Here is a 22,703-nt window from a genome sequence, read left to right as displayed (position 1 = left end):
TCAATATCAATCAATTAAGATATTAACATTTTATATTTTAATTGAATTAAATAATACTAAAAACATTTTTGAATTTTTAAAATTATAAATCTAAATTATAATAAGAGCTTAATGAACAAAGTATAAAATAATGATATATAATATAACAGACGCATTGTATGTTTCCTTAGTTGAATGTAATTGGACCTTAATTTTATTTTATTATCTTTTAAGTAATGACATTCCTACCATGTAAGAAAAAAAAAAGAATTAAATAAAAGCGCATAGAAAAATCAAAAAATTAAATTAGGAAACTCCCATTGGAGAAGTGAGAATTAGTAAATATTGGGCTCCAGTGAATCCATTAGGCCCAATATTAATTAGTCAGTATTGGGCTAAGGTGACTTGTTTAGGCCCAATTGTTAGTGGGTTGAAGGCTTATTGATATTATCAGAATTCAGAAAACAGCTGCGGTCGGAAAGTGAAAGCTAAAACCCTAAGCCTCTTCCCTCTTCCCTCTTCCCTCTTCCCTCTTCACCAAAGCTGAAAGCCGAAACCTACCTCCCTTGTTCTTTCTTCCTTACGGACTCTGCTAGCCTCGGAGCTTTATATCTCTCTTGCCATACTCTTGCTTCCAGTTTCCTCTGTAGGCTTCTTCTTATTCTTCTTCTTCTCGGTTCCTGTAAGTGTTTCATTGCGAGACTTTTGAGTGTGTGATTAAACTTGACTCTGGTATAATCGCTGTTAGCATTTTTCGATGCTTAAGTTTTTTTTTTTCTCCAATGAATTGGATCGTCTTATGTGGTTGCGTCTAAGGTGTATCCATTGGTTGTTCAATTTCTTTGCCATTGGGAATTTTTGTGTATGTAATTGGGTGTTGGGATGGATTTCTAGTTTCTTTTCTGGGTTGTAATTTAGTTTTTATTTTCAGTTGTTTGAAAATTGCGTTAGATTGCTTGTAGAAATTTCTGCATATTAATAGCCCCTATGTTCACAAAAATGATATAATATCAAAAAGCACGCATAAAAGGATCCGATGCTGCATTCTGAAAATTAGTATGTGTCAAAGCCAATAATATAAAGCTAATCAATGCACTATTTCATTGCAAAGTGAGCTTTTACTTCTAATATTGCAATATTTCTTTGCAAAATGAGCTTTTTCAAACCTTTTAAACAACATTTCATTGCAAAGTGATCTTTTGAAGTTCTATTTTTATTAATAGACTGTCATTTTAGTAAGTTTGATATTTATGATGCAGGCTTTGGACTTTTTTATCCTAATGTTGGTGAACTAGGTGTTAGTAGATCATGCTTTGGTTTATTTTATATGATCTTCAAAATCAGATGTGTTTAATTTTTTAAAAAATAAAAATTTTATAGCAGTCTTTTTAAAGTGGGTTCCATTTTGCAGGCATTGAGTTCTTTTTGTGAAAATATGAGTTTGATTTCTCAAAATGTTGGCTCCAAAAACAGAGTTAAGACTAGAGAGAAGGAGACTAATGAACCTACATTTATGGAAGGAAATAAAGAGAATGAAGAAGGAACAGAATCTGAGTTGGTTAAGTTAAGGGCAAAAAAGAGAAAGAAAGAAAAGCAAGAACAATTGGAAGCTGATGAAGGAAGGGAAATGAAAAGGTTGGAAAACTTTTTGTTTGGATCCCTATATTCCCCTATTGAATTTGGAAAGAATGAGGAGGAAAAGGCCTGTGATGAGGCTGGGGATGGTTCTGCTTTGTTCTTTGTGGACCGTTCGGCAAATAGCTTACTGTCTGTTTATGAAGACGATATGGAATTCACTGAGAGAAGTGATGTTGAAGAGGAAACCAAACAACAAAAAGCTGTTTGGGTTGATGATGAAGAGGAAAAGACCACAGTTAACATTGCTACGACTAATAGATTAAGGAAACTGAGGAAGGAAGAGGATGAGAGTTTGATTTCCGGTCGGGAATATGTTGCAAGATTAAGGGCTCAACATGCTAAGCTGAATCGAGGCACTGAGTGGGCCCGACTTGATTTTCAGTCAAGAAATTATAATGATGAATCTTCAGATGAAGAGAACAGCATTTTTACAGCACGTGGTTATGAGTATGTTGAAGGTTTTGATGATATTCTTCGAACAAATGAGGACCTTGTAGTGAAGAGCAGAACTAAACTGTTGCCTGGGCTTCTTGAGTACTCAAGACTTGTGGATGCAAATGCTCAGGATCCATCCAATGGTCCAATAAATTCTGTTCAGTTCCATCGGAATGCACAGTTGCTGCTTGCTGCTGGATTGGATCGAAGGCTGAGGTTTTTTCAGATTGATGGGAAACATAATACAAAAATACAAAGCATTTTCATTGATGATTGCCCTATCCGCAAGGCATCTTTCTTACCTGATGGTTCACAGGTTATTATAGCAGGAAGAAGAAAGTTCTTTTACAATTTTGATTTAGTGAAAGCTAAAGTTGATAAAATAGGCCCCCTGGTTGGCAGGGAGGAGAAGAGCTTGGAGGTTTTTGAGGTATCCCCTGATTCGAGTACAATTGCTTTTGTGGGGAATGAAGGTTATATCCTATTGATATCATCCAAAACGAAGGAACTCATTGGAACACTAAAGATGAATGGAACTGCTCGTTCTTTAGCTTTTGCTGATAATGGGCAGCAATTATTGAGCCATGGAGGTGATGGGCAGGTGTACCACTGGGATTTGAGAACAAAGATGTGCATCCATAAGGCTGTTGATGAAGGTTGTATAAATGGCACGGCTCTTTGCACTTCCCCAAATGGAAACTTTTTTGCTGCTGGCTCGGACAGTGGGATAGTGAATGTTTACAACAGAGAGGAGTTTTTAGGTGGGAAGAGAAAACCAATAAAGGCAATTGAGAATTTGACCACTAAAGTGGATTTTTTGAAATTTAATAATGATGCTCAGATATTAGCCATTTGTTCACACATGAAGAAGAGCAGTTTAAAGTTGATACATGTCCCATCATTTACCGCGTTCTCTAACTGGCCTCCAGCCAATAAGAGTCTACATTATCCCCGCTGTTTGGATTTCAGTCCTGGTGGAGGTTTCATGGCTGTAGGAAATGCTGCTGGGAAAGTATTGTTATACAAGTTGCATCATTACAATCATGCGTAGAGCAAATATGTGTTATTTGTCTGCTGATCCTCTAATCGTCGTATCCCGTGTCACCTTATATGAAGCTTCATGTTTATAACGCTAAAGGTGATTCAGATAAATTATTCATTTTTCGTTGAGGTGTTGAGTTATTGAGGTTCCATGAGGGTTGGCAAATGGAAAATGTCTTTTATTTTTGCATAAAGCTGTTTGTCGTGATCTGAGTTTTCAATCTTTCAGTTATACATCCTTCAACTAAGTTTTGTTTCCATAGTTGGTGATTGCAACATTATTAGGTTTTTCTGGCATTAGCTTTAGTTGCTTAAGGGTTTTCCGCAATATTTATATTTTTTTATTATTAATGATGTAACTACAATGTTGCTTATCAGGCTTTTGGATGAAATGTTGCTATTTGATGAAAATCTAGTGCTATGGACCATTGTTGTCCTTGATAGCTTGTCTTTGTTTTAAGTTCTGCTGTTGCTGCCTTTGCGGTGCATCTATTTGCCTTCTGGATTTTTGAGGCGTTGTAGGCATCTAATTTGCTATAAAAGCTCCAACTTCCCTCGAAAATTAATCTGGTCTAACTTTCCAGGTCCGAAGAATTGTTATTAGCTTTTAGAACCCGCTCTAAAATAAGTCTGGAAAGTTATATGTGGAATACCATCTTAAAGTTATCCGCTGATCTGGTGACGATGAAGTTAAAGATTGAAGGCTGTGATTAACAAAACGCAGACGACTTGCAAGTTGTGTCCTTCGGTTACAAAAGAAAAGGCAAAATGCAATACCAAATGAAATTATACATCTGTGTGTTCTCAGGGTATACAATTACAAAGCAAAAAGGAAACGATGACCCAAAACTATTTCTGCAATGGATCTGATTCTGGATTCACAATTCCTGCTGATTCTTATGTTCGGAAGCCAAAAATTACAAGCAAACCCTGCAACATATATATATATATATGTTCGTTCCAAAGGCACCCTTTCTCTTTTGCTCAAGTGGTCATTTCCCCTCAATGCTTTCCAACAGAAACAACTCCGTTATTCATGAATCCTCATCAGTCAACAGTAGAATTATTGTCAGCATCCAAGGACTCGCTCAACCGTTTCACAGGCAGATTTTTCACCAGCAATTTCTTAAGAGTGCTACCTGCCCAGTTGGTTGAGATTTAGTAAGGCAGAATTAGTGGATTACAATGAATTAGAGGAAAAAAAAAAAGTTCAAGGATCATTTTAAGCATGTAATAATATTTGAACACTAGAAGATATATACTCTGTTTGCTGAAGTGTATTCATAAGTCTCATCCCCATGTCTACCTTGCTATCCTATATTAGACTTGTTAGATAAAATTCTTGTGAAAATAATTGAATGCAGCAGATAAGGGTTGTTTATTGATGTATAATTTTGCTGCCAAATAGTTTTCTTCCCATACTGTCTCGAGGAAGAAACAAAGTTGTTAACTTATTATTGTCTAGAAACCATAATTTTGTACATAAGTCAAGAAACAGTTCGCACCATAAAGGAGCTGCTGGATGATACAGCACGATCCAAACTAAACACCTGCTGTAGCTTTAACTTCATGATCTGTTGTTCCCTGGAACAAATTAAAGCAGAGATCCAATGAAGAACGGATGAATGAATAAAGATACGAAATTGTAAATCACACAAATCACAGATCATCAACAGTTCAGAATAAATCAGGAATGAATCGAAGCTTGCCCATGCATGATGCTAGAGCAATCAAAGATATAAGCACAATTTGTAACGGTCTAGTTTTTCAAGAACAACATACTTTACCATGCAACTCAACTTAACTCAACTCAACTCAGACTTTATCCAAAAAATTTGGGGTCGGCTATATGGATTCGTTTTCTCCACTCTGAACGATTTTGGGTTAAATCCTCAGAAATATGCAATGCTTCTAAGTCATGTTGTACTACTCTCCTCCAAGTCAATTTAGGTCCACCCCTTTTTTTCTTTCTATACTCTAACCTAATGTGCGCTACTTGTCTAACTGCGGACTTTATCTAGTCTAGTATGGCCACTCATCCACCTTAACATTCTCATCTCTGCAACTCTTATCTTAGATGCATACGACTCTTTCAATGTTCAACATTCACTACCATATAACATAGCCAGTCGTATGGCTGTACAGTAAAATTTTCCTTTCAATTTATTGGGAATCTTACGATCACATAAAACTCTCGTGGCACGATTATACTTCAACCATCCAGTTTTAATCCTATGACTAACATCCTCCTCACATCCCCCATCTACTTGAAGGACTGAGCCTAAATATTTAAAGTGATTACTTTGGGGCAATATCACTCCGTTCAAACTAACTCCTTCCCTATCACCAGTTTGGCCTTCACTGAACTTGCAATGCATGTATTCTATCTTCGTTCTACTTAACTTAAAACTCTTTGATTCTAGAGTACTTCTCCAAAGTTCTAACTTTCTATCGACTCCTTCTCGTGTCTCATCTATCAGAACAATATCATCCGCAAACATCATGCACCAAGAAATACTCTCTTGTGTATGTTTCGTCAGTTCATATAAAACTAATGTAAAAAGGTAAGGGCTTATGGCTGATCCTTGGTGTAATCCAATTGAGATCGGAAAATCTCTTGTGTCCCTCCCACTGTGCGCACAATAGTAGTTGCTCCTTCATACATATCTTTCAATACTTGTATGTACCTAATAGATACCCTCTTTTGTTCTAACACATTCCATAAGACCTCTCTTGGAATACTATCATAAGCTTTCTCCAAATCAATAAAAACCATGTGTATATCTTTCTTCGCATCTCTATATTTCTCCATTAAGCTTCTAATGAGAAAGATCGCTTCCATAGTTGAACGACCGGGCATGAAACCAAATTGATTGAGAGAGATAGAAGTATCATGACGTAGTCGATGCTCCACAACTCTCTCTCACAACTTCAGAGTATGGCTCATGAGTTTAATTCCCCTATAGTTTGAGCAACTCTGTATGTCTCCCTTATTTTTAAAAATAGGTACTAAAATACTCTTCCTCCATTCATCAGGCATTTTCTTTGAGTTTAGAATCTTATTAAATAATTTAGTTAACCATGCCACTCCCATATCTCCCAAATACTTCCACACTTCAATTGGTATTTCATCGGGTCCACAGGCTTTACCCACTTTCATTCTCTTAAGTGATTCCTTTACTTCTAAAGATCTAATCCTTCTAGTATAATTCACATTCTTTTCTATTATTCTATAATCTATATTCACGCTATTTCCATTTTGACTATTATTAAAGAGATCATTAAAATAATTTCTCCATCTTTCTTTAATGTCCTCATCTTTCACCAACACTTTTCCTTCTTTATCCTTAATGCACCTAACTTGATTGAGATCTTGACATTTCCTTTCTCTCCTCCTTGCTAATCTATAAATATCTTTCTCCCCTTCTTTAGTTCCAAGTTTCTCATATAACTAAAAAAATGACTGAAGCAGTTTATAAATGGCCAATAATAATGTTTTTCATTTATTAAGTCACAAAATTTGGATTGGAAAACAGATTTGATCACAAATCAATGCAAAAGTCTAAGTTCTTGACAAACCTCAGATCGAAGATCAGCTCGGACCTTCCGTGTAGGAGTCCTCATTGTGACAAGCTCCTCCGCTGCTGTTGGGTGAATACCCACTGTAGCATCAAAGTCTGCCTTTTTCAAGCCAGCTTTGACAGCAACAGCAAACCCCTGCAAATTCAAAGATTACAATGTCATAATCAACTCTAGAACTCCAAAATTTATAAATATTTAACTGGAAGCACCAATTGTGGCCAATGCACAAACCTGCACAATTTCTGGTGCATCTTCTCCACACATGTGCAACCCCAGAACTTTGTCCGTCTTTGCACAGACTATTAATTTCATGAAAACCCGATCTGGAAGCCCTGAAAGAGTGGCCTTCAAAGGCCTGAAGTCTGCTGTGAAAATATCGATGTCACCATATGCTTTTATAGCCTGCAATAATCCTCATAAAGTTAAGCACAAGAAGCCAATCTCAGCTGCTGGGAAGAAGGAATCACCTGCTCTTCAGTGAGACCAACTTGTCCAATTGGTGGCTGGGAAAACACAGCAGATGGAATTGCTCTACTCGAAAAAAAGGAGGAAGAAGAATAAGAAGTCAGATATGTATTAGTTATCTCTGTAAATCTTTGTTATTTTATCCTAAAACCTGTCAAAACATTTAAGTCAGACAGGAAGAAAAATTCTAGCAAAATTTTCCAAGTTACAATTTTTAAAGGTTTCATCATTTCAATATGTATAACTCTTCTGAACAGATTTGATATTGGCAAGACCAAAACTAAGGAAGTGCTTGGTACAAGGTTGAAAAATTAAAGGTTAAGTGTTACTCCCATAATTTTAAATGAGTAATTTTTAATGGGTAAAAAATAATTAATGGTGTAACAATTAATTGTATTTGTTAAGAGGTTAATAAAAAAAATTTAAATGAAGTATGGTGTTATACCATTTATTAAGCTTTGTTAACCTAGTCTCCTCAGGGTTAACATTTAACCCCTAAAGTTAATCTATTCTCTTATTGTATCCAAATAACATTAATGAAATGTTAAAAGTCATAAAGATAATAATTATCCCTAGTTAACCTTGTACTTAAACCCTCTAACAGTAATCTTTCAGTTTTCACTAATTACTGTTACGTGAAGAAAACTTTCATGCTGTCACATACAAGAATCAAAGCCTAAGCATGAATTCCAGAAGCACAAATAGTCATCATGTTATGACAAATACTTGGGAGTGGTAGGTAATAAAAGTGATCTTAACACACACAAAAGGGCAAAAAAATAAAAAATAAAAATAAAATAAGTGTGGATAGAAAGGGCAGCAATTAGAACTTTGTTGAGTTCCCAATAATCACTTGTTGTAGGATCAAGCTTCTCTCTCTTTTGAAAAACACATCATTAAGAAATGAATAAATAAATAAAATTACAGAAATATATATCCCAAGTCAGCTAGGTTCATTTTGTTTTCTGGACATTAAACTATATATTTAAAGGTTTTTTTTTTTTTTTTGGTGGGAGGCATAAACAATAATGTCAATTCACTTAATAAAAGACCAACCCAGAAGAGTTAAAAGCCCCATGCTTGCCACAAATGGAAGCAATATCCCTAACATCTAGAAGTGATAATATATATATGTCTGTCTTAGTTACTGTGATCGAAAATTCCTCATAAGCATTTCTCAAACTGAATTATATTAAGAGTTAACAACCTATTTATTGCAAAATTAGTTGAATACCTATAATCAGGTTTTGTTGGCTCATTCAGAAACAGAGATTTTGCCAATGCCCCTCCTTCCATCAAAGCAACTGGAGTCAAATTCACCCTATCTGTAACATCTCCAACTGCCCAAATGGAAGGAACTGATGTGCGCGAGTATTCGTCAACCTGGACAATGAAGTGATAAACTATTTAAGAATGCACTTAGAGACAGGGGAAAAGAAGAAAAAGGGAAATCAAGCAAAAGGAAACCAAACCATATAGGATACTACCTCTATTGCTCCATTCTTGTCCATTTTTACCCCCACTGTCTCCAATCCCAAGTTCTGCAATGCAAAACTAGCAAAGAATTACAAGAAAGCAAGAAACATGATGCCAAAGATGAAAACAATGGTAACAATGGTCCAATTTCATTCTCTTTAATTTTCAGTGCGAACAGGTATACAAAGATTCAAACCCACTGCCTTTATGTCACAATCATTAATTAATATCCCAAGATATCTAAGTGTGGCCAGAGGAAGCCAAAGAATTAAGGGGAAAAAAAAAGTTTGAACCGTCGTGTTAGGCCTACGCCCTGTTGCAAACATAATATGTGAGAAGCCTTCGACTGTTCCTTTGTTGGTCTTCAGTGACAGGGAACCATCTGCTGCTTTAATAATAGCCTGGGGTGGCTCCTCTGTGTGGAACTCAATTCCTCTTAGAGACATTTGCTCTGCAACAAAATCTCTGATCTGCAGGAAAAGAAACATACAAAGTTAATTGTGAGGAAAATTAGGAGTATGTACCAACTAAGTGATTGTAACTATTCACAGTTCATCACCTCTTCATCAAAGCCCCTTAATACTTTTTTTTGCCGTATAAATACATGGACCTCACTTTTCAAACCATTGAATATACCAGCAAACTCTAAGGCAATGTAGCCTCCACCGACTATTGCAATTTTCTCAGGCTTTGAGGGCAAATCAAGTGCTGCATCTGAATCTATCGCATATTCACTTCCAGGAATTTCAGGAATGAAGGGCCGCCCCCCAACTGAAATCAGGATGTGTCTTGCTGAATAGATTTTTCCATCAACATCAACTGTATGTGGGTCCACAATCTGCACATATTCCATGAGCATGAATGATGGAATTATAAAACCATGGAAGTAAGAACGCATGTTTCAACAACTTATATTTACGCATAATAGAGACTCAATGAATCATCTCACCTTTCCACGCCCCTCAATTAATGTGACATTAGCATTCTTTAGAATATTCTTGTAGATACCAGTAAGGCGTTGCAACTCAGCATTTTTATTAGCCATCAAAGTGCTCCAGTCATGCTTCGGTTCAATCTCATATTTCCATCCAAAACCATTGCTCTCTTCAAATTCATGAGAATATTTTGAAGAGTAAACAAGCAGTTTCTTTGGTACACACCCACGAAGGACACACCTACATCAAAAAATGGTCAATATTTAAAATGAGGTTCAGCTGAATTTAGACTCGTCTATTGGCTAAATGCATATCTGGATTCTGATTTCCTCGTTGTTTCTAGATTACTTCAGAGTTAAATTCAATCGTTCTTAATCACCAAAATATATATGAACAAAAACACCAAATTCAAGGACTGGAGATGAAAAAGCAGTAGCATATTTCTCCACAAAAAAAAAAAAAAAAAAAAAACTTTTCTACGCAAACAAAATATTCTTCTTAAATCCATAAATAAATAAGAAAATTATTGAACAAAATTAAAAATTTCAAACCAAAACGAAACCAAATGAAGCAATAAAAGAAAGGCTTCTATCTACAAATACTTAATTTTCCTCGGTTACTTACGTGCCACCAACGCCTCCAGTGGTCTCGGAAGAGATGGTGGAGAACGGTAGCTCACAAATAGCAACGGAAGCACCGAAATTGGCAGCAAAGCGGGAGGCACGGACACCTCCGCTTCCAGCGCCGATGGTGAAGAGGTCGAAATCGTAGCGGCGAGCGGGTTCGGCGCCATTATCGGAGTCAGAGCGAACAGTGAAAAGGCGGCGATGAAGATGGGAGGGAGAGAGAGAAAGGCGGCGAGGAGGGATAGAGGATAGGGTTTTGGGAAGAAAGAGAAAGGAGGAATAGAAAGGGATTGCGATTGGGAAGTTCCGGTAGAGGGATTGGAGAGTAGGAGAGGAAAGCTTAGGAGTAGTAAGAGAAGTAGCTGCAGCCATTTTTGGGCGGGGAAGGAAGGTCTGCGTAGTTCTTTTGCACTTCTTTTAGCTGCCATAAATATACCTTATGCCAGCCTTAAAAAAAGAAGATGGTTTCGTATTGTAGACCGTTCATCACGTGGGGCCTCCTCAGTCATCCACAAATCATATGATCTTAAAACCCTACAAGGAGACCGAAATTCTTTTAAAATAACAACAATTTGAACCGAATTGTCAAATCAAAAACACTAAAAACGCAACGTTTTGTTGTTTCACCAGATTGTGATTTCAGTTTTTGTAAATTTTGATTTAAGGAAAATGTTGAATTTACCAAATTTGCTGTGCTATTAAATTATTTTATTTTATTTTTTGTTAAAATCAATTTCAATTGAATTTTATAATTTAATTTATTCAATTTAATTACTTTACAAATTGACATACACTGTTAGATTTTCAAAATTTTCTCTGCATCACCACCATGTAACAGGGCCTAAACCATCATCATCAAGTGTCCCCTGCAAAATAAATAACTAATTAAATACAGTCCTAAATTAAACCTGCCGGAATAACAATGACTATTGATTATTTTATGATAAACACTGACAATCATTCAGGCTCTACCGCCATTAAATTAAGCTTTTGTCATACATAATAATTCAAAAGAACATTGTAGCATCTGATGCTATTATCACCTAAATCTGCTTGCTAAAAGTTCATATCCCTTGTGACATTATGAGGAAATTTTAAGCTTTAGTAACCCAATTGAGATTCTAGATTCCTTTTCACCTTAATTTAGACAACTCACTAAGTTTATGCAGTGATCTCAAACCTTCTACGAATTACAGAGGTTGAAAATCCATTATTTACGCTTGTAACTCTATCCTATTACCTGAGAAAAGAATGAATAATGCACTAAACAGTTGACTGAGTGCTTACAAGTTACTAGAATTATAAGGCAAAAAGTTGAAAAAAAAACAAAATAAGGCACACTACACTTGGAAAAATAGTTCCAAATTACCATGTATGTCGATGCACCATCTCCAGGAAATATAAAGCCACCCTCAGTTCTTGTAATGTACTTCAATGCACAGTCCCAAATTTGCAATAACCTTAATGACAAAAACATGATAGACAAAATCAGGCATAATCTGTAAAAGAACACAAAACTATTTAAACATGAGTGATAACATTCACATTTCATTTTGGTTGAAAGTTTAATTCTGATAATAGTTCTATAAGCACAACAATACTGAAACTTTTCAAGTACGAAGAAACAAAGTACTGAAGTTCATATTTGGGTCGGCTATATGATCCTTTTTACACCAGATAAAATTTTAAAAAATTACAAGAAGAAGAAGAAGAACTACTGTAATAGTTTCGCAGCAGAGAAAAGAGAGGTTTGGAAATTCTTAATTGCTCGGTGAATTTTTGAATCGTCTGCAAAACCCAAAGTCATGAAAATAAATGGCTCGGCTGGCTGCTGCGCGCAGAAGGGAGTGGGAGAGGTAGCTTCAAGAAAGCCGAAGAAAATGGAAGGAAGAGAGGGAATGAGAGCGTAGGCCGCCTTCTTTGGCCAAACTATATGTAGATGTAGTTTTGGAAAATAGATAAAATTGCATACTATGGAAATAATGCCAATAGTTCCTAAAATATTTTGAGAAATTTATTTTTCTTGATACATTTTTATAAAAAAATTTAAATCATGCAATAAAAATAGAGAATAAAATTAGACATAAAGAAAAACCGAAATAATACAAGGTATAATGAAAAAATATTTTAATTTAATTAATTTATAATTATAGATTATTAAGAAAACATAAAGAGAATAAAAATAATACAACTTAACTCAACTCAAATCAATTAAGCCTTTATCTCAAAAATTTAGGGTCGCCTATGTAGATTCGCTTTCTTTACTCTAAACGATTTTGGATTAAATCCTCAGAAATGTGTAATACTTTTAGGTAATGTTGTATTACTCTCCTCCAAGTCAATTTAGGTCTACCCCTTTTTTTCTTTCTATCCTCTAACCTAATGTGCTCTACTTATCTAACTGAAGCCTCCGTATATCTATGCTTCACATGACAAAACCACCTCAATCTCCCTTCTCTCAACTTATCTTCAATTGGCACCATTCATACCTTTTCTCTAATACTCTCATTACGGATTTTATCTAGTCTAGTATGGCCACTCATCCACCTTAATATTCTCATCTCTGTGACTCTTATGTTAGACGCATACGACTCTCTCAGTGCCCAACACTCACTACATATAACATAGCCGATCGTATGACTGTACGGTACAATTTTCCTTTCAACTTATTGGGATCTTACGATCACATAAAACTCATGTGGCACATCTCCACTTCAACCATCCAGCTTTAATTCTATGACTAACATCCTCCTCACATCCCCCATCTACTTAAAAGACTGAACCTAGATATTTAAAGTGATTACTTTGAGACAGTACCACTTCATTCAAACTAACTCTTTTCCTATCACCAGTTTGGCCTTTACTGAACTTGCAATGCATATATTCTGTCTTCGTTCTACTTAACTTAAAACTCTTTGACTCTAGAGTATTTCTCCAAAGTTCTAACTTTCTATTGACTCCTTCTCGTGTCTCATCTATCAGAACAATATCATCCGCAAACATCATGCACCAAGGAATACTCTCTTGTATATGTTTCATCAATTCATCTAAAACTAATGTAAAAATATAAGGGTTTATGGCTGATCCTTGGTATAATCCAATTGAAATCGGAAAATCTCTTGTGTCCCCTTCCACTATGTGCACAATAGTAGTTGCTCCTTTATACATATCTTTCAACGCTTGTATGTATCTAATAAATACCGTCTTTTGTTCTAACACATTCCATAAGACATCTCTTGGAACACTATCATAAACCTTCTCCAAATTAATAAAAACTATGTGTAGATATTTCTTCATGTCTCTGTATTTCTCCATCAAGCTTATAATGAGAAAGATCGCTTCCATAGTTGAACGACCGGGCATGAATAATATATAAAAATATATGCAATTAAATAAATTTTAAACATATGTAAGATACATATTAGATGTTTAATTACGTGTGTGTGTGTGTGTGTGTGTAAATATAATTAATGAATTATAATGAAATTATATAATATATTTAATTTGAAAGAACTAAGAACTTTGCTTGCCCTGTTAGCGACACCAATCATAACTAGAAAACGAGAAATGGAAGTCATCTTAATTTTTGTTTTGGGTTGCTACCTTTTGTGGTTCCCATGTATAGAGATTCAATTACCACTTCAATTTGATTAATATTTGACAGATTTGTTACTCGAATTTGATTGGTTGAAAACCAAGTCTCTTTTTTTTTTTTTTTTTTAATTTCATTGACATTATGGAATTGAGTAATTGCAAGATCAATGTAGAGACGGTATGAGAGTTAAACAAGAGGAATAAAAGAAAGTTAACAAGGCAGGCAGGCAGGCAGGCGCACGAGTTGCACAAACGAAGGTACTTATTTTGCAAAAGATAGAAAAAATGGCCGAACTCTCTGCATTTTTTTACATTCCTTTCAACATGGGAATTGTGACAAACAGCATTAGGATTGACTTTGGCTTTAAAGGGACAATCCTGAGTCGTCATCCTCATCCAGGGTGGAAGTGTAAACAATGTAGAAGGCCCAAATCAGACCGAACACACCCAACAGGATCCAACCAAGAAGGTTGTTGCTCAAACCAAAGGGAAGTCCTGTTCCTTCAGTGCTCATTCTCTCGTCCACCAGAGCCAGGGTTGGGCTTGACATGGTTGCAGCACCCACGGCTGCGAAAAGTGATGCAGTCATGCCCTTGTTACACCCGTTTTCCTTCACAAATGGCTTCTCACATCTCACTTTTCCCTTCAGTGCCATGGCTGGCAAGCCTGGAAGCAGTTGACCAATAACTATGCGTATGTAAACTTCTGATCCATAAAGAAGTCACGCGCAATATTTCATGAGAAAGAAGAAAATCAATCTTACCAAGAACAGGCGAGTGTGAGATCCCTGCTGATCTCTTTTGCACAAGAATTGCACGAGTGATTGATGAGGTTGGAGTCATAGCAGATATGGTAGCCATTTTTCTTCAATTTGTAAGAAAATAGATTGAGAAAGAAACCAAAGAGCAGAAGTAGCCAAGGGGTAAGAGAAGAATTTACAGATTAGTACTATGGGTACAAAAGTCTGTCCAACGCACCACATAACATGGATAGATGGACAACGCCTCATTCGGTATACGATATCCACACAAGTACAACCACCTTCGACCACGTGTCACATCATCCATTTGTGAATTATGATCCAAGAAGAGCAAATTTACTCAGGCAGTGATCTATGACTTGAATTGACGCCAAACCTCCTATCGTTACTCACTGATCTATTTATTAGCTAATAATTAAATTGCGGGCATCGCCTTTCTGGTCTCTCTGTTAATACTGTGCCCCAATAATACGCATGGACTGATGCGTGCAGCATCTTCCAATCATTTTTCAATATAACCATTTGCCACTTGGAATCCATTTACCCTGACTGAAGCCCTTCTTTTATAGTGAGTAAGATACTACGAAGAGTTTAAACTCATATTATAATGAGCTTAAAAACAGTTAGATTAAATTTTTATATTTAAATTTATATTTTATATATACACTTTAATTAATTCAACATGTATTTCAATACAAATATTTAATTTAATGATTGTTAAGCTCGTTTTTATATGAGCTCAACCTTATATTAAATACACCTATTAAACTATTTATCAAGGAATATAGTTTCCCACCTATGGTGCATTTCCTTTTCCTTCAATAATTGGAAAATACAAATCCAGGAGGGTAACTCCAGTGAAACCACAACTAAACTGAACAGAAAGCGGCAAACTTAACTAATACGATGTAAAGATGGCCTTCAAGGAAACCATATATCACAAACAAAAACAATAAAATGTAGAAAATGTAATTTCTTCTGCACATTAATCTTATTTCCAAATGTGCATCTGCTTGAATCTAAATCCAATACCTGAATTGAGCTATGTACACACTAGGTAACTACCAAATAAGAATATGCCCCTCAGATCCTTATTTCATTTTGGTGATCGGTATAACTTGACTCAGCTGCTAGAAGATTATGCCGGCTTTTGGAGAAAAAAGAAGTTGAAATTTACAAAAGAAATTGTTAAAGAATCAAGCTAACACATAACTTCCTAGAACAAGAAGCAATTAATGATGTTGTGCAGGCTAATAATACCCCTTGCCATGCTCTGATTTCAATTAACCGTGGACATTGCACTGCTGTAAGTATGGATGATCATAGTTGACGTGTTTGGTCCAGTAACTCTTATAATATCCAATACCTATATCCAACCATGGTTTCATGACTCCATCATAGTGCAACACTGCTGCTCGGTCAATGTCATCCTGTCTAATGCCGAAGTCGTAACCTAGCCCTAGTCTATGCCAATTCCGGTCCAATATAACTGTCTGATTATAGAAGGTTGCCCAACCCAATGGTAAGCTCCCGGCCTTCCACAGCGGCTTTTTGTAACCCTGCAATCAATGATGGGGCAAACAAGTATATAAATGAGAAGTACAGATTAACCTTTGCTTCACCCAAGAATCTGTGTGCATAAGTTGCCAATGCATGCATCTATTGCACATCTTCTATACAATTCAATAAACCAACTAGCAAATTTGTGATGAAGCGTGTACATATCTGTTTGCGTTTTAAAACAGAAAAACAGAAAACTTCTTGAATTGTCAAGTGTAAAACAGAACTCAGAAGTGAAAACCTGGGTGACTCAAATTACACACCTTGTATGCACACTGAGATGCAACAATATAAGTAACCCAAATAACAACTATCAGTTCTGAAACCAATGATGTCAAGAGGAAGGAAAAAGGAGGTGTTTAATGTTAACATAAAAAATTGAAAATATGCAGTGACTAATGTTTTGTTGTTATCAAATTGACTCAATTATCCCCATCTCGACTTCCATAAAACAACGTCCGCAACCCCAGTTCAGAGAGAGAGAGAGAGAGAGAGAGAGAGAGAGTCAACAAGCCAAAAGGAAACATGCTACGAAATTGAAATTACACAATTTCACTTGTAGATGCTCTATATGCGATGTCATAAATCCATGATGCATGAACAGAGACAACAAAAATCATCAGCCATATCAGCACACAAACAAAAGCAAATATGATTAGAACAACAATATTTCCATACCACTTGCAAGTATTTATGGTAGAGAGCAGTTAATTTTCGTCTCCTCCATTCTTTCAGATCAAACAAATTCATTCCAAATGCCCACGTGCATGCCTTGGCATCAAACCTCTTTGTTACATATGGATCTGAGAAATTAATGAACAAATCCATCTGGCGAAATGAAGCTTCACTTTCCTTGCAAGTCTCCACCGCTCCATTTACTTTGCCCTTCATATTAAGACTCCAAAGTCCTGTTAGATCCTTTTGCACCACAACATCATGGTCAAGGAACACAATCTTATTTAGCAGAGGGAAGATATCTGGTAGATAGAAACGAAGGTGGTTCAGTGCAGAAGCATATCTTGGATCACGGGAATTTTGCTGCTTTAATGTTGAATTGTACTTGGCTGACAACCAATCAAAATTATCTATATTCTGTATATGAATTGTGGCTTTGCTGGGAGGATTCAATAAGAACCACATTGAGATTGCTGGAAAGTTGAGAGAATCAGTCACTACATGGAAAACAATTTTCTCTGCATCCTGTCAGTAATTGAGCAATAACAATCATAAGCTTTATTGCATTTGTCATCAAAGTACTTCATGGCTAACAGCAAATTTGAAAATCTTTTTGCACCAATATGGAGTGTCCAAACAGAAAAATATCATCCATATACATCATAGAACAATCTCTACTCACGGCAAATGGAAAGGGGGGACCCTGACAGATCCCAAAGCTCCCAAAGGGAAAGGAATAGGTAAAACAATGTTTATCAATATCTTACATCAGATAGCACACAAAAATTTTCACATAAAGATCACTAGATAAGGATGATGGTGAAATAATTCATTGGCTAACTTGACACTTGAGCAACAACCCAGTAGAAAGGGTAAAGATCTTAGGTTTTAAGATTTAAAGAGGACGAAAAAGGGCCAGGTATTTGAAGTGGTCAATTTAAATGTGCCTAGAACAGCAAAACTCCACCCTGAACCTTTAGATTCACACAGTCCTAACCCATCCTCCTAAGTCTTGAATGGCCACTTAGTTCTGTTTGAAAAATGAGAAAGCAATTCATCATGCGCTAGTTCAATCCAGCCCATTATTCAATGGAACAAAGTTCAGCCTTCTTTTTTAGTTGTTGCCATACATAGACAAGTTGGCACTTTCCCCTCAGGATGAAGGTCCTCAAAGCCTTTCATTCAAACAATCAAGATGAAGAATTCATATATTCTCTAAAGAGCCACGATCCTGTATCTTTGGAAAAGACTTGAAATTAGAGCCTCCAAACATAGCAAACAAATGGCAGCACCAGGCTAAGAGTAAGAGCATGAATACTAGGGCGCACTTTGAACTTGGGGCCATATACCACCCCATTCTATTTCTAAAGCTTCCACAATTGCAAATGATAAGTATCAAAAATTGTCCCTTGCACAGACATCTTGCTATTGCTCACTGAAGAAGAGAGAGAATTGCAATTTTTCCTCTATCATCTTCATCATCAGGCTGTTTTGTTAGTTTCAGATCATTATGTAAGATTTAAGGTACTCCCTACTCACTAAAGCAAATATGATGCTATTGTTTAGCATGCTCTTTGTAGAAATTTAGGATTGTTCACAATTTGGCCCTACTTTTATTCTTAATCGGATAAAGACTTTTCCAAAAACAGAAAATGTTTGAAATGGCTTCAGTAGTGAGGATTGTGGCAGAATTTTAATCAAATTAGGTTAAAGGCTAGTATCATGAACACAAAACATAAAGGTCCGTACATAATCCCACCAAGTGCCAAATTCTAACTGAGTTGTATAGTATGTGCAGTATACTACATATATGATACACATAGTTTGACATAGAAGGGAAACAGAGTTGAATCTAGCAACTATAGTTGGACATGAGCTTCCTCACATGAAAAGAAATTAATAGCGAGGCCATATTGACTCCAGTTATCTCTTTCATTTTATGTGTGAAAAGTTGTAAGTACCTAAGCAATACCCAGGAGCATTATCAATATAAACAAAGGGAAGGGAGAATAGAAACCAAAATGTCAATGCACTTTACCTTGGCAGAGGAGACTGTGGAATTCACAACAACTGCACAAGCCAGGATATTGTCAGAGAAAACAGCATAATGATGGAGAATTGCATCATGCAGTCTTTGTTGGTTAGGGAACTGCCTCTCCTCTGGTGGCAAGGCAAAGAATTGCGCTGTCAACTGCATAGAAAGGCAGTGAAGGCCTTTTGGCGTGGTCCTTGCAGCAAGCCTAATAAGAAACATTGTTTGATTCTTCTGTGCTTGAACTTGTTCTTCAGCACCGTAAGTCATGGCACGGAGCTTTGTGACCATGGCGGAGCAATGTGGGAAAACACGACTGGCTTTAGACAAGGAAACCTCCATGGACTTCATTTTCTTTAGTGCACTGCAGTTAAAGTGGTGTTCAGATTTTAAAACATTTTAGTTCATCATCCTTAATCAGAACAAACTTGACATTGCTTCTCCTAAATTTAACATGTAAAAGCTACCATGACATTTTTATTTATTATGCAACATGACATACTGTTTTCTTAGCTTCATTGATCGATTTCCAATGTACATGTGGCTTAATAAAGAAAAAAAAAATATTGGTGGTGAAGGTACCTCCTTGATAAATCTGCATCCCACATAACTTCCCCCATAGCTCGTTCTAGTTCTTTCATACGCAGTCTCAACTCTTTTACTAGGTGAGAATTACTGCCTGGTGGTGCGAAACTCAAGTATGCTTTGGCTCTAATGAGCTGATCTTTCATCTCCTTTACCTTATCATTTGTTTCTCTACGTGCTGGAATCCGCAAATTCTGATGATGTCGGATTCTTGATTGATTGGATTGCCTCTGCAACCAAAGTAAAGCACATAATATGCAGATTGCAGAAGTATAATAAAGCTTATCATTTGAATATCGATAACAATGACCGAGGCTTATCATTTGAATATAGAAAACAACCCTGAATCATGAACACAAGGAAAGAACCACAAAACAAAAAGCTACAAATTAAGAGAAAACCATCTTAATTGTTTGTGCAGCACTGGATCAATAAAATTATGATGCTAGTGGCACTTCTTAACATAATCACTTTCTGCACAAGTTTTTGATTGTTCCACTTAGCTAAAGTCCAATGGCCAAAACAATACATTTCATACACAATTAAATACCAACTGAAATCTGACAGAACCTATGAGTACTAAGTTAACCTTAACATGGGGCAAAGTTAAGTGATTTTTCTTACTTATGCCTCCATCAGCAAAGCATGGAGAGCAGGCAATAGGCCTGGGATAGTCAATATATGCATCACATTCCCAATGCATGTTATTTGGTAGTGTCATGACACAGCAAACAAATTATTGTTTTGCCATCTGTTCTGCTGCAAGCCATATGATGTATGACATCATAACCTCTTCCACTCACCCATGTCCTAATAGTTTGTAGCACTTTTCACTATTAGTACTTTTCACATGTTAAAGGAAATTCAATATTTACCACACGTGACCAGATAAGTACAACCGTCTTTCCACAATTACCTATTGATGCTACAACAAATTCATTTCCAAACTTCTTTATCCATCAAACTATTATTGCCCATCTCAAATAGCCTCATCTTGACTATGTTCAATCAATGGATGTTCGGTCTCTTAAATGCCCAATCTGAACTTCTAAGAACACCATTAGCAAACATGAAGTTGTCTCACACTAACATATACATCGATATAAATATCAGAATAATGAGTTGGCAGCAACAGCCTCAAACAAAATCCACTTTGCATGTTGGATATACTGAGCATACAAGCATAAACATTAAGCTTTCTACCAACTTATAAAACAGCTTTTGTGTACGTTAGCACAAGCAGAAAATTGAACAGATCCAAGTACATGTAAATGATATGCCTCCAATCTAAGTGATAGCATTCTATTATTTCTATTAATTTCATAATGACCTTGCAAAAGTATAAGTTCATCTATACACTATCCAAATTAGTAATGGATTCAAAAAGTGCACTAATATACACAGCCCCTTTGAGATGATTATAGAATAACATGTGCATATGTACCCGGTCATCTGACTTGGATGATAATTTTTCCAGTTGAATGTGCTTATTTTCTTCTTTTCTTTCATGGCTAGTTCCTGAAACTTAAATGTTACATATTAGAGAATGGTTTACAATCACTAAACATAAGAGGAAAAAAGAATAAAAAAAAAAAAAAAAACTTCCGACCATTACCATGCAGAGGATGAATTGTATATCCAGTACTTTCAGATTGTCTTGAATCATGACTTCTGTCTCCATTATTTTCAGAATGCTTAGAATTATTACTCCAACTAGTAGTACTGTGTTTACCTACTGAATCCAAATTATTTCCTTCGTAAGCAAATAATTTAAGCCCTTTCAAGTCTTCACCTGCTTCCTAAATCACAAAGCACCCATGTAGACATAGATAACTAGCTCAGAAAGTATAGAACAGGGAACAAAACGATGAATGTGAAAGCAACAACGGCGGGGCGCCGCTGGGGGGGTGGGGTTGGGGGTGGGTGTGGAGAAGGGGTAGGAGAGAGAGCATAAATGTAAAGCTACCTGCTCAATTGCCTGAAGTTTTAAAGCATCTGTCCTATATTTCTGCGGCCAATAAACAGGAACAATGCTAAATTATCCATATACCAACCAATATCCATCTAGTGGCAAAGTTAGAGGGAACATAACAAATTTTTATATTATTTCAAATCTGGGATTTGTAATATTTCATTCTTAAAGCCAAAATTCTATAGTCAATTTAAATTATTATAGTAAATTTTCTCGGTTAGAAAAATTTTGTGATTAACTATTAACAAGAAGAACAAGAAAATAAATCTGAATCTCTCTTTTTATCTCTCGAATTTCCTTAGCAACCGAAAAGGGGGAAAACTGAATTTTAAGTAGAAGCAAGTTCTTACAAAAGTCGATAAATCTTCAACAAATTCTTTCCGACCTGCCAAATCACAGGAAGATCAATTAACACATCCATTAGTAATCAAACCACCAAAAAAACTGCAGAAACAAGATGATCCTATCTACAGAAGATGATTAATATTAGATTATCAGCTTCAAATTGATACATTACACAATCATCAATCCTAGCGCTGGGAAAGTTCCATTTGATATAAACGAACAAAAATTTACCGAAGGGAGTGAAGTTTTTGAGCCTAGTGGAGACGAATAGGAGAGGAGCGAAGACAGTGAAACAAAGCAGAGAGAGGATCAGAATCCTCTGCCATTGATTGATTTTCTTCATCAATATCAAACCTGTAATGCGTTATCACCAAAAACTGAATCCTTGATCTCACGGTTCTCTTTCTCGATCAATCGTTCTCCAAAAAGAACATTTCTCGGATTCAAACCGATAATATTCGATACTTGAACAGCAAGGCTAGGGTTTCAGGTCTTCTTTTCTAAGTGTGTTTTGCGTTTGTAGAGAAAGAGGATGGTAGGTGTTAGAGAGCTTTTTCCATGCTCGGTTCTGGGAGGGAGGGTTTTCTTTTTTATTTTTTTAATTTTTTTTTCCCCTTTGTATTTTTTAATTCTTGGGTCAATTTAGTCCTTATATACTTTGGGGTGCGCTTTTAGAATTGAGAAGCGACAATGACAACGAGTGACGCAAACAGTGGTGGGGTGATCACGGTGGGTGATGAGGACGAGCATCGTCAGTCGTCGATCTAGATATTCTCCCCTTGTCGTCCGCCGAGATTGCTCCATGATCTCATCTGAACACGTGGCACTCGGCAATTTTTTTCTTTTTTTCCTTTTCCTCTCTCTCCGGAGAGGATAAACTGAATTTTAATCTGAAAAACGCAGCTCTCTCCTCCACTCGAAAAGGAAAATTTGAATATTCCTTTTATATTTTGAAATATAAAAACTTTAATTACGAAATTATTATATATTTTTTAAATAATAT

The 22,703-nt window shown here is 36.1% G+C and overlaps 4 protein-coding genes across 8 annotated transcripts; 1 reads left to right on the top strand and 3 right to left on the bottom strand.

Annotated features, from left to right (window-relative positions):
- The first annotated feature begins 452 nt into the window (after window positions 1-452).
- On the top strand, window positions 453-3,539 carry LOC110659651 (U3 small nucleolar RNA-associated protein 18 homolog). The gene is made up of 2 exons (XM_021817638.2): window positions 453-661; window positions 1,391-3,539. The coding sequence occupies exon 2, from the start codon at window positions 1,415-1,417 to the stop codon at window positions 3,101-3,103; it is 1,689 nt and encodes a 562-aa protein (XP_021673330.2). The 5' UTR covers window positions 453-661; window positions 1,391-1,414; the 3' UTR covers window positions 3,104-3,539.
- A 303-nt stretch (window positions 3,540-3,842) lies between these two features.
- On the bottom strand, window positions 3,843-10,683 carry LOC110659652 (glutathione reductase, chloroplastic). The gene is made up of 11 exons (XM_058140314.1): window positions 10,176-10,683; window positions 9,566-9,791; window positions 9,176-9,454; window positions 8,910-9,086; window positions 8,628-8,681; window positions 8,375-8,523; window positions 7,143-7,206; window positions 6,907-7,077; window positions 6,673-6,810; window positions 4,599-4,677; window positions 3,843-4,232 (listed from the first exon to the last, which is right to left on the bottom strand). The coding sequence occupies exons 1-10, from the start codon at window positions 10,547-10,549 to the stop codon at window positions 4,636-4,638; spliced, it is 1,674 nt and encodes a 557-aa protein (XP_057996297.1). The 5' UTR covers window positions 10,550-10,683; the 3' UTR covers window positions 3,843-4,232; window positions 4,599-4,635.
- Window positions 10,684-14,015: 3,332 nt separating this feature from the next.
- Window positions 14,016-14,751, bottom strand: LOC110659650 (photosystem II reaction center W protein, chloroplastic). Of its 2 annotated transcripts, none has more exons than XM_021817636.2 (2): window positions 14,535-14,751; window positions 14,016-14,458 (listed from the first exon to the last, which is right to left on the bottom strand). In XM_021817636.2, exons 1-2 carry the CDS (start codon window positions 14,629-14,631, stop codon window positions 14,136-14,138), a joined length of 420 nt encoding a protein of 139 aa, XP_021673328.2. In that variant the 5' UTR covers window positions 14,632-14,751; the 3' UTR covers window positions 14,016-14,135. The 2 variants fall into 2 exon arrangements, with proteins under 2 accessions (XP_021673328.2, XP_021673329.2); XM_021817637.2 differs by having other exon boundaries at window positions 14,016-14,437; window positions 14,535-14,748.
- Window positions 14,752-15,491: 740 nt separating this feature from the next.
- On the bottom strand, window positions 15,492-22,329 carry LOC110659649 (probable galacturonosyltransferase 6). Of its 4 annotated transcripts, none has more exons than XM_058140312.1 (9): window positions 21,932-22,329; window positions 21,706-21,740; window positions 21,350-21,391; window positions 20,999-21,182; window positions 20,828-20,907; window positions 19,381-19,613; window positions 18,805-19,162; window positions 16,770-17,291; window positions 15,492-16,090 (listed from the first exon to the last, which is right to left on the bottom strand). In XM_058140312.1, the coding sequence occupies exons 1-9, from the start codon at window positions 22,041-22,043 to the stop codon at window positions 15,815-15,817; spliced, it is 1,842 nt and encodes a 613-aa protein (XP_057996295.1). In that variant the 5' UTR covers window positions 22,044-22,329; the 3' UTR covers window positions 15,492-15,814. The 4 variants fall into 4 exon arrangements, with proteins under 4 accessions (XP_057996295.1, XP_021673326.2, XP_057996296.1 ...); XM_021817634.2 differs by having other exon boundaries at window positions 20,828-20,901; XM_058140313.1 differs by lacking the exon at window positions 21,350-21,391.
- Window positions 22,330-22,703: the final 374 nt, after the last annotated feature.

The sequence above is a fragment of the Hevea brasiliensis genome, chromosome 2, assembly GCF_030052815.1.
Source record: "Hevea brasiliensis isolate MT/VB/25A 57/8 chromosome 2, ASM3005281v1, whole genome shotgun sequence".
In the NCBI taxonomy this organism is placed as follows: Eukaryota; Viridiplantae; Streptophyta; class Magnoliopsida; order Malpighiales; family Euphorbiaceae; genus Hevea; species Hevea brasiliensis.
This window is presented reverse-complemented; position numbering and strand designations above follow the sequence as displayed.

Coding starts and splice junctions, on each gene's coding strand:
- LOC110659651 (XM_021817638.2), top strand. CDS start 1,415: ATGAGTTTGATTTCTCAAAATGTTGGCTCCAAAAACAGAGTTAAGACT.
- LOC110659649 (XM_058140312.1), bottom strand. CDS start 22,043: ATGAAGAAAATCAATCAATGGCAGAGGATTCTGATCCTCTCTCTGCTT. Junction 19,614..20,827: donor CATCCAAGTCAGATGACCGG/GTACATATGCAC, acceptor CTTTGGTTGCAG/AGGCAATCCAATCAATCAAG. Junction 16,091..16,769: donor ACCATAAATACTTGCAAGTG/GTATGGAAATAT, acceptor CATTGATTGCAG/GGTTACAAAAAGCCGCTGTG.
- LOC110659650 (XM_021817636.2), bottom strand. CDS start 14,631: ATGGCTACCATATCTGCTATGACTCCAACCTCATCAATCACTCGTGCA. Junction 14,459..14,534: donor CTCACACTCGCCTGTTCTTG/GTAAGATTGATT, acceptor ACATACGCATAG/TTATTGGTCAACTGCTTCCA.
- LOC110659652 (XM_058140314.1), bottom strand. CDS start 10,549: ATGGCTGCAGCTACTTCTCTTACTACTCCTAAGCTTTCCTCTCCTACT. Junction 8,524..8,627: donor ACAAGAATGGAGCAATAGAG/GTAGTATCCTAT, acceptor TTCATTGTCCAG/GTTGACGAATACTCGCGCAC. Junction 4,678..6,672: donor GAGCTGATCTTCGATCTGAG/GTTTGTCAAGAA, acceptor AATTTGTTCCAG/GGAACAACAGATCATGAAGT.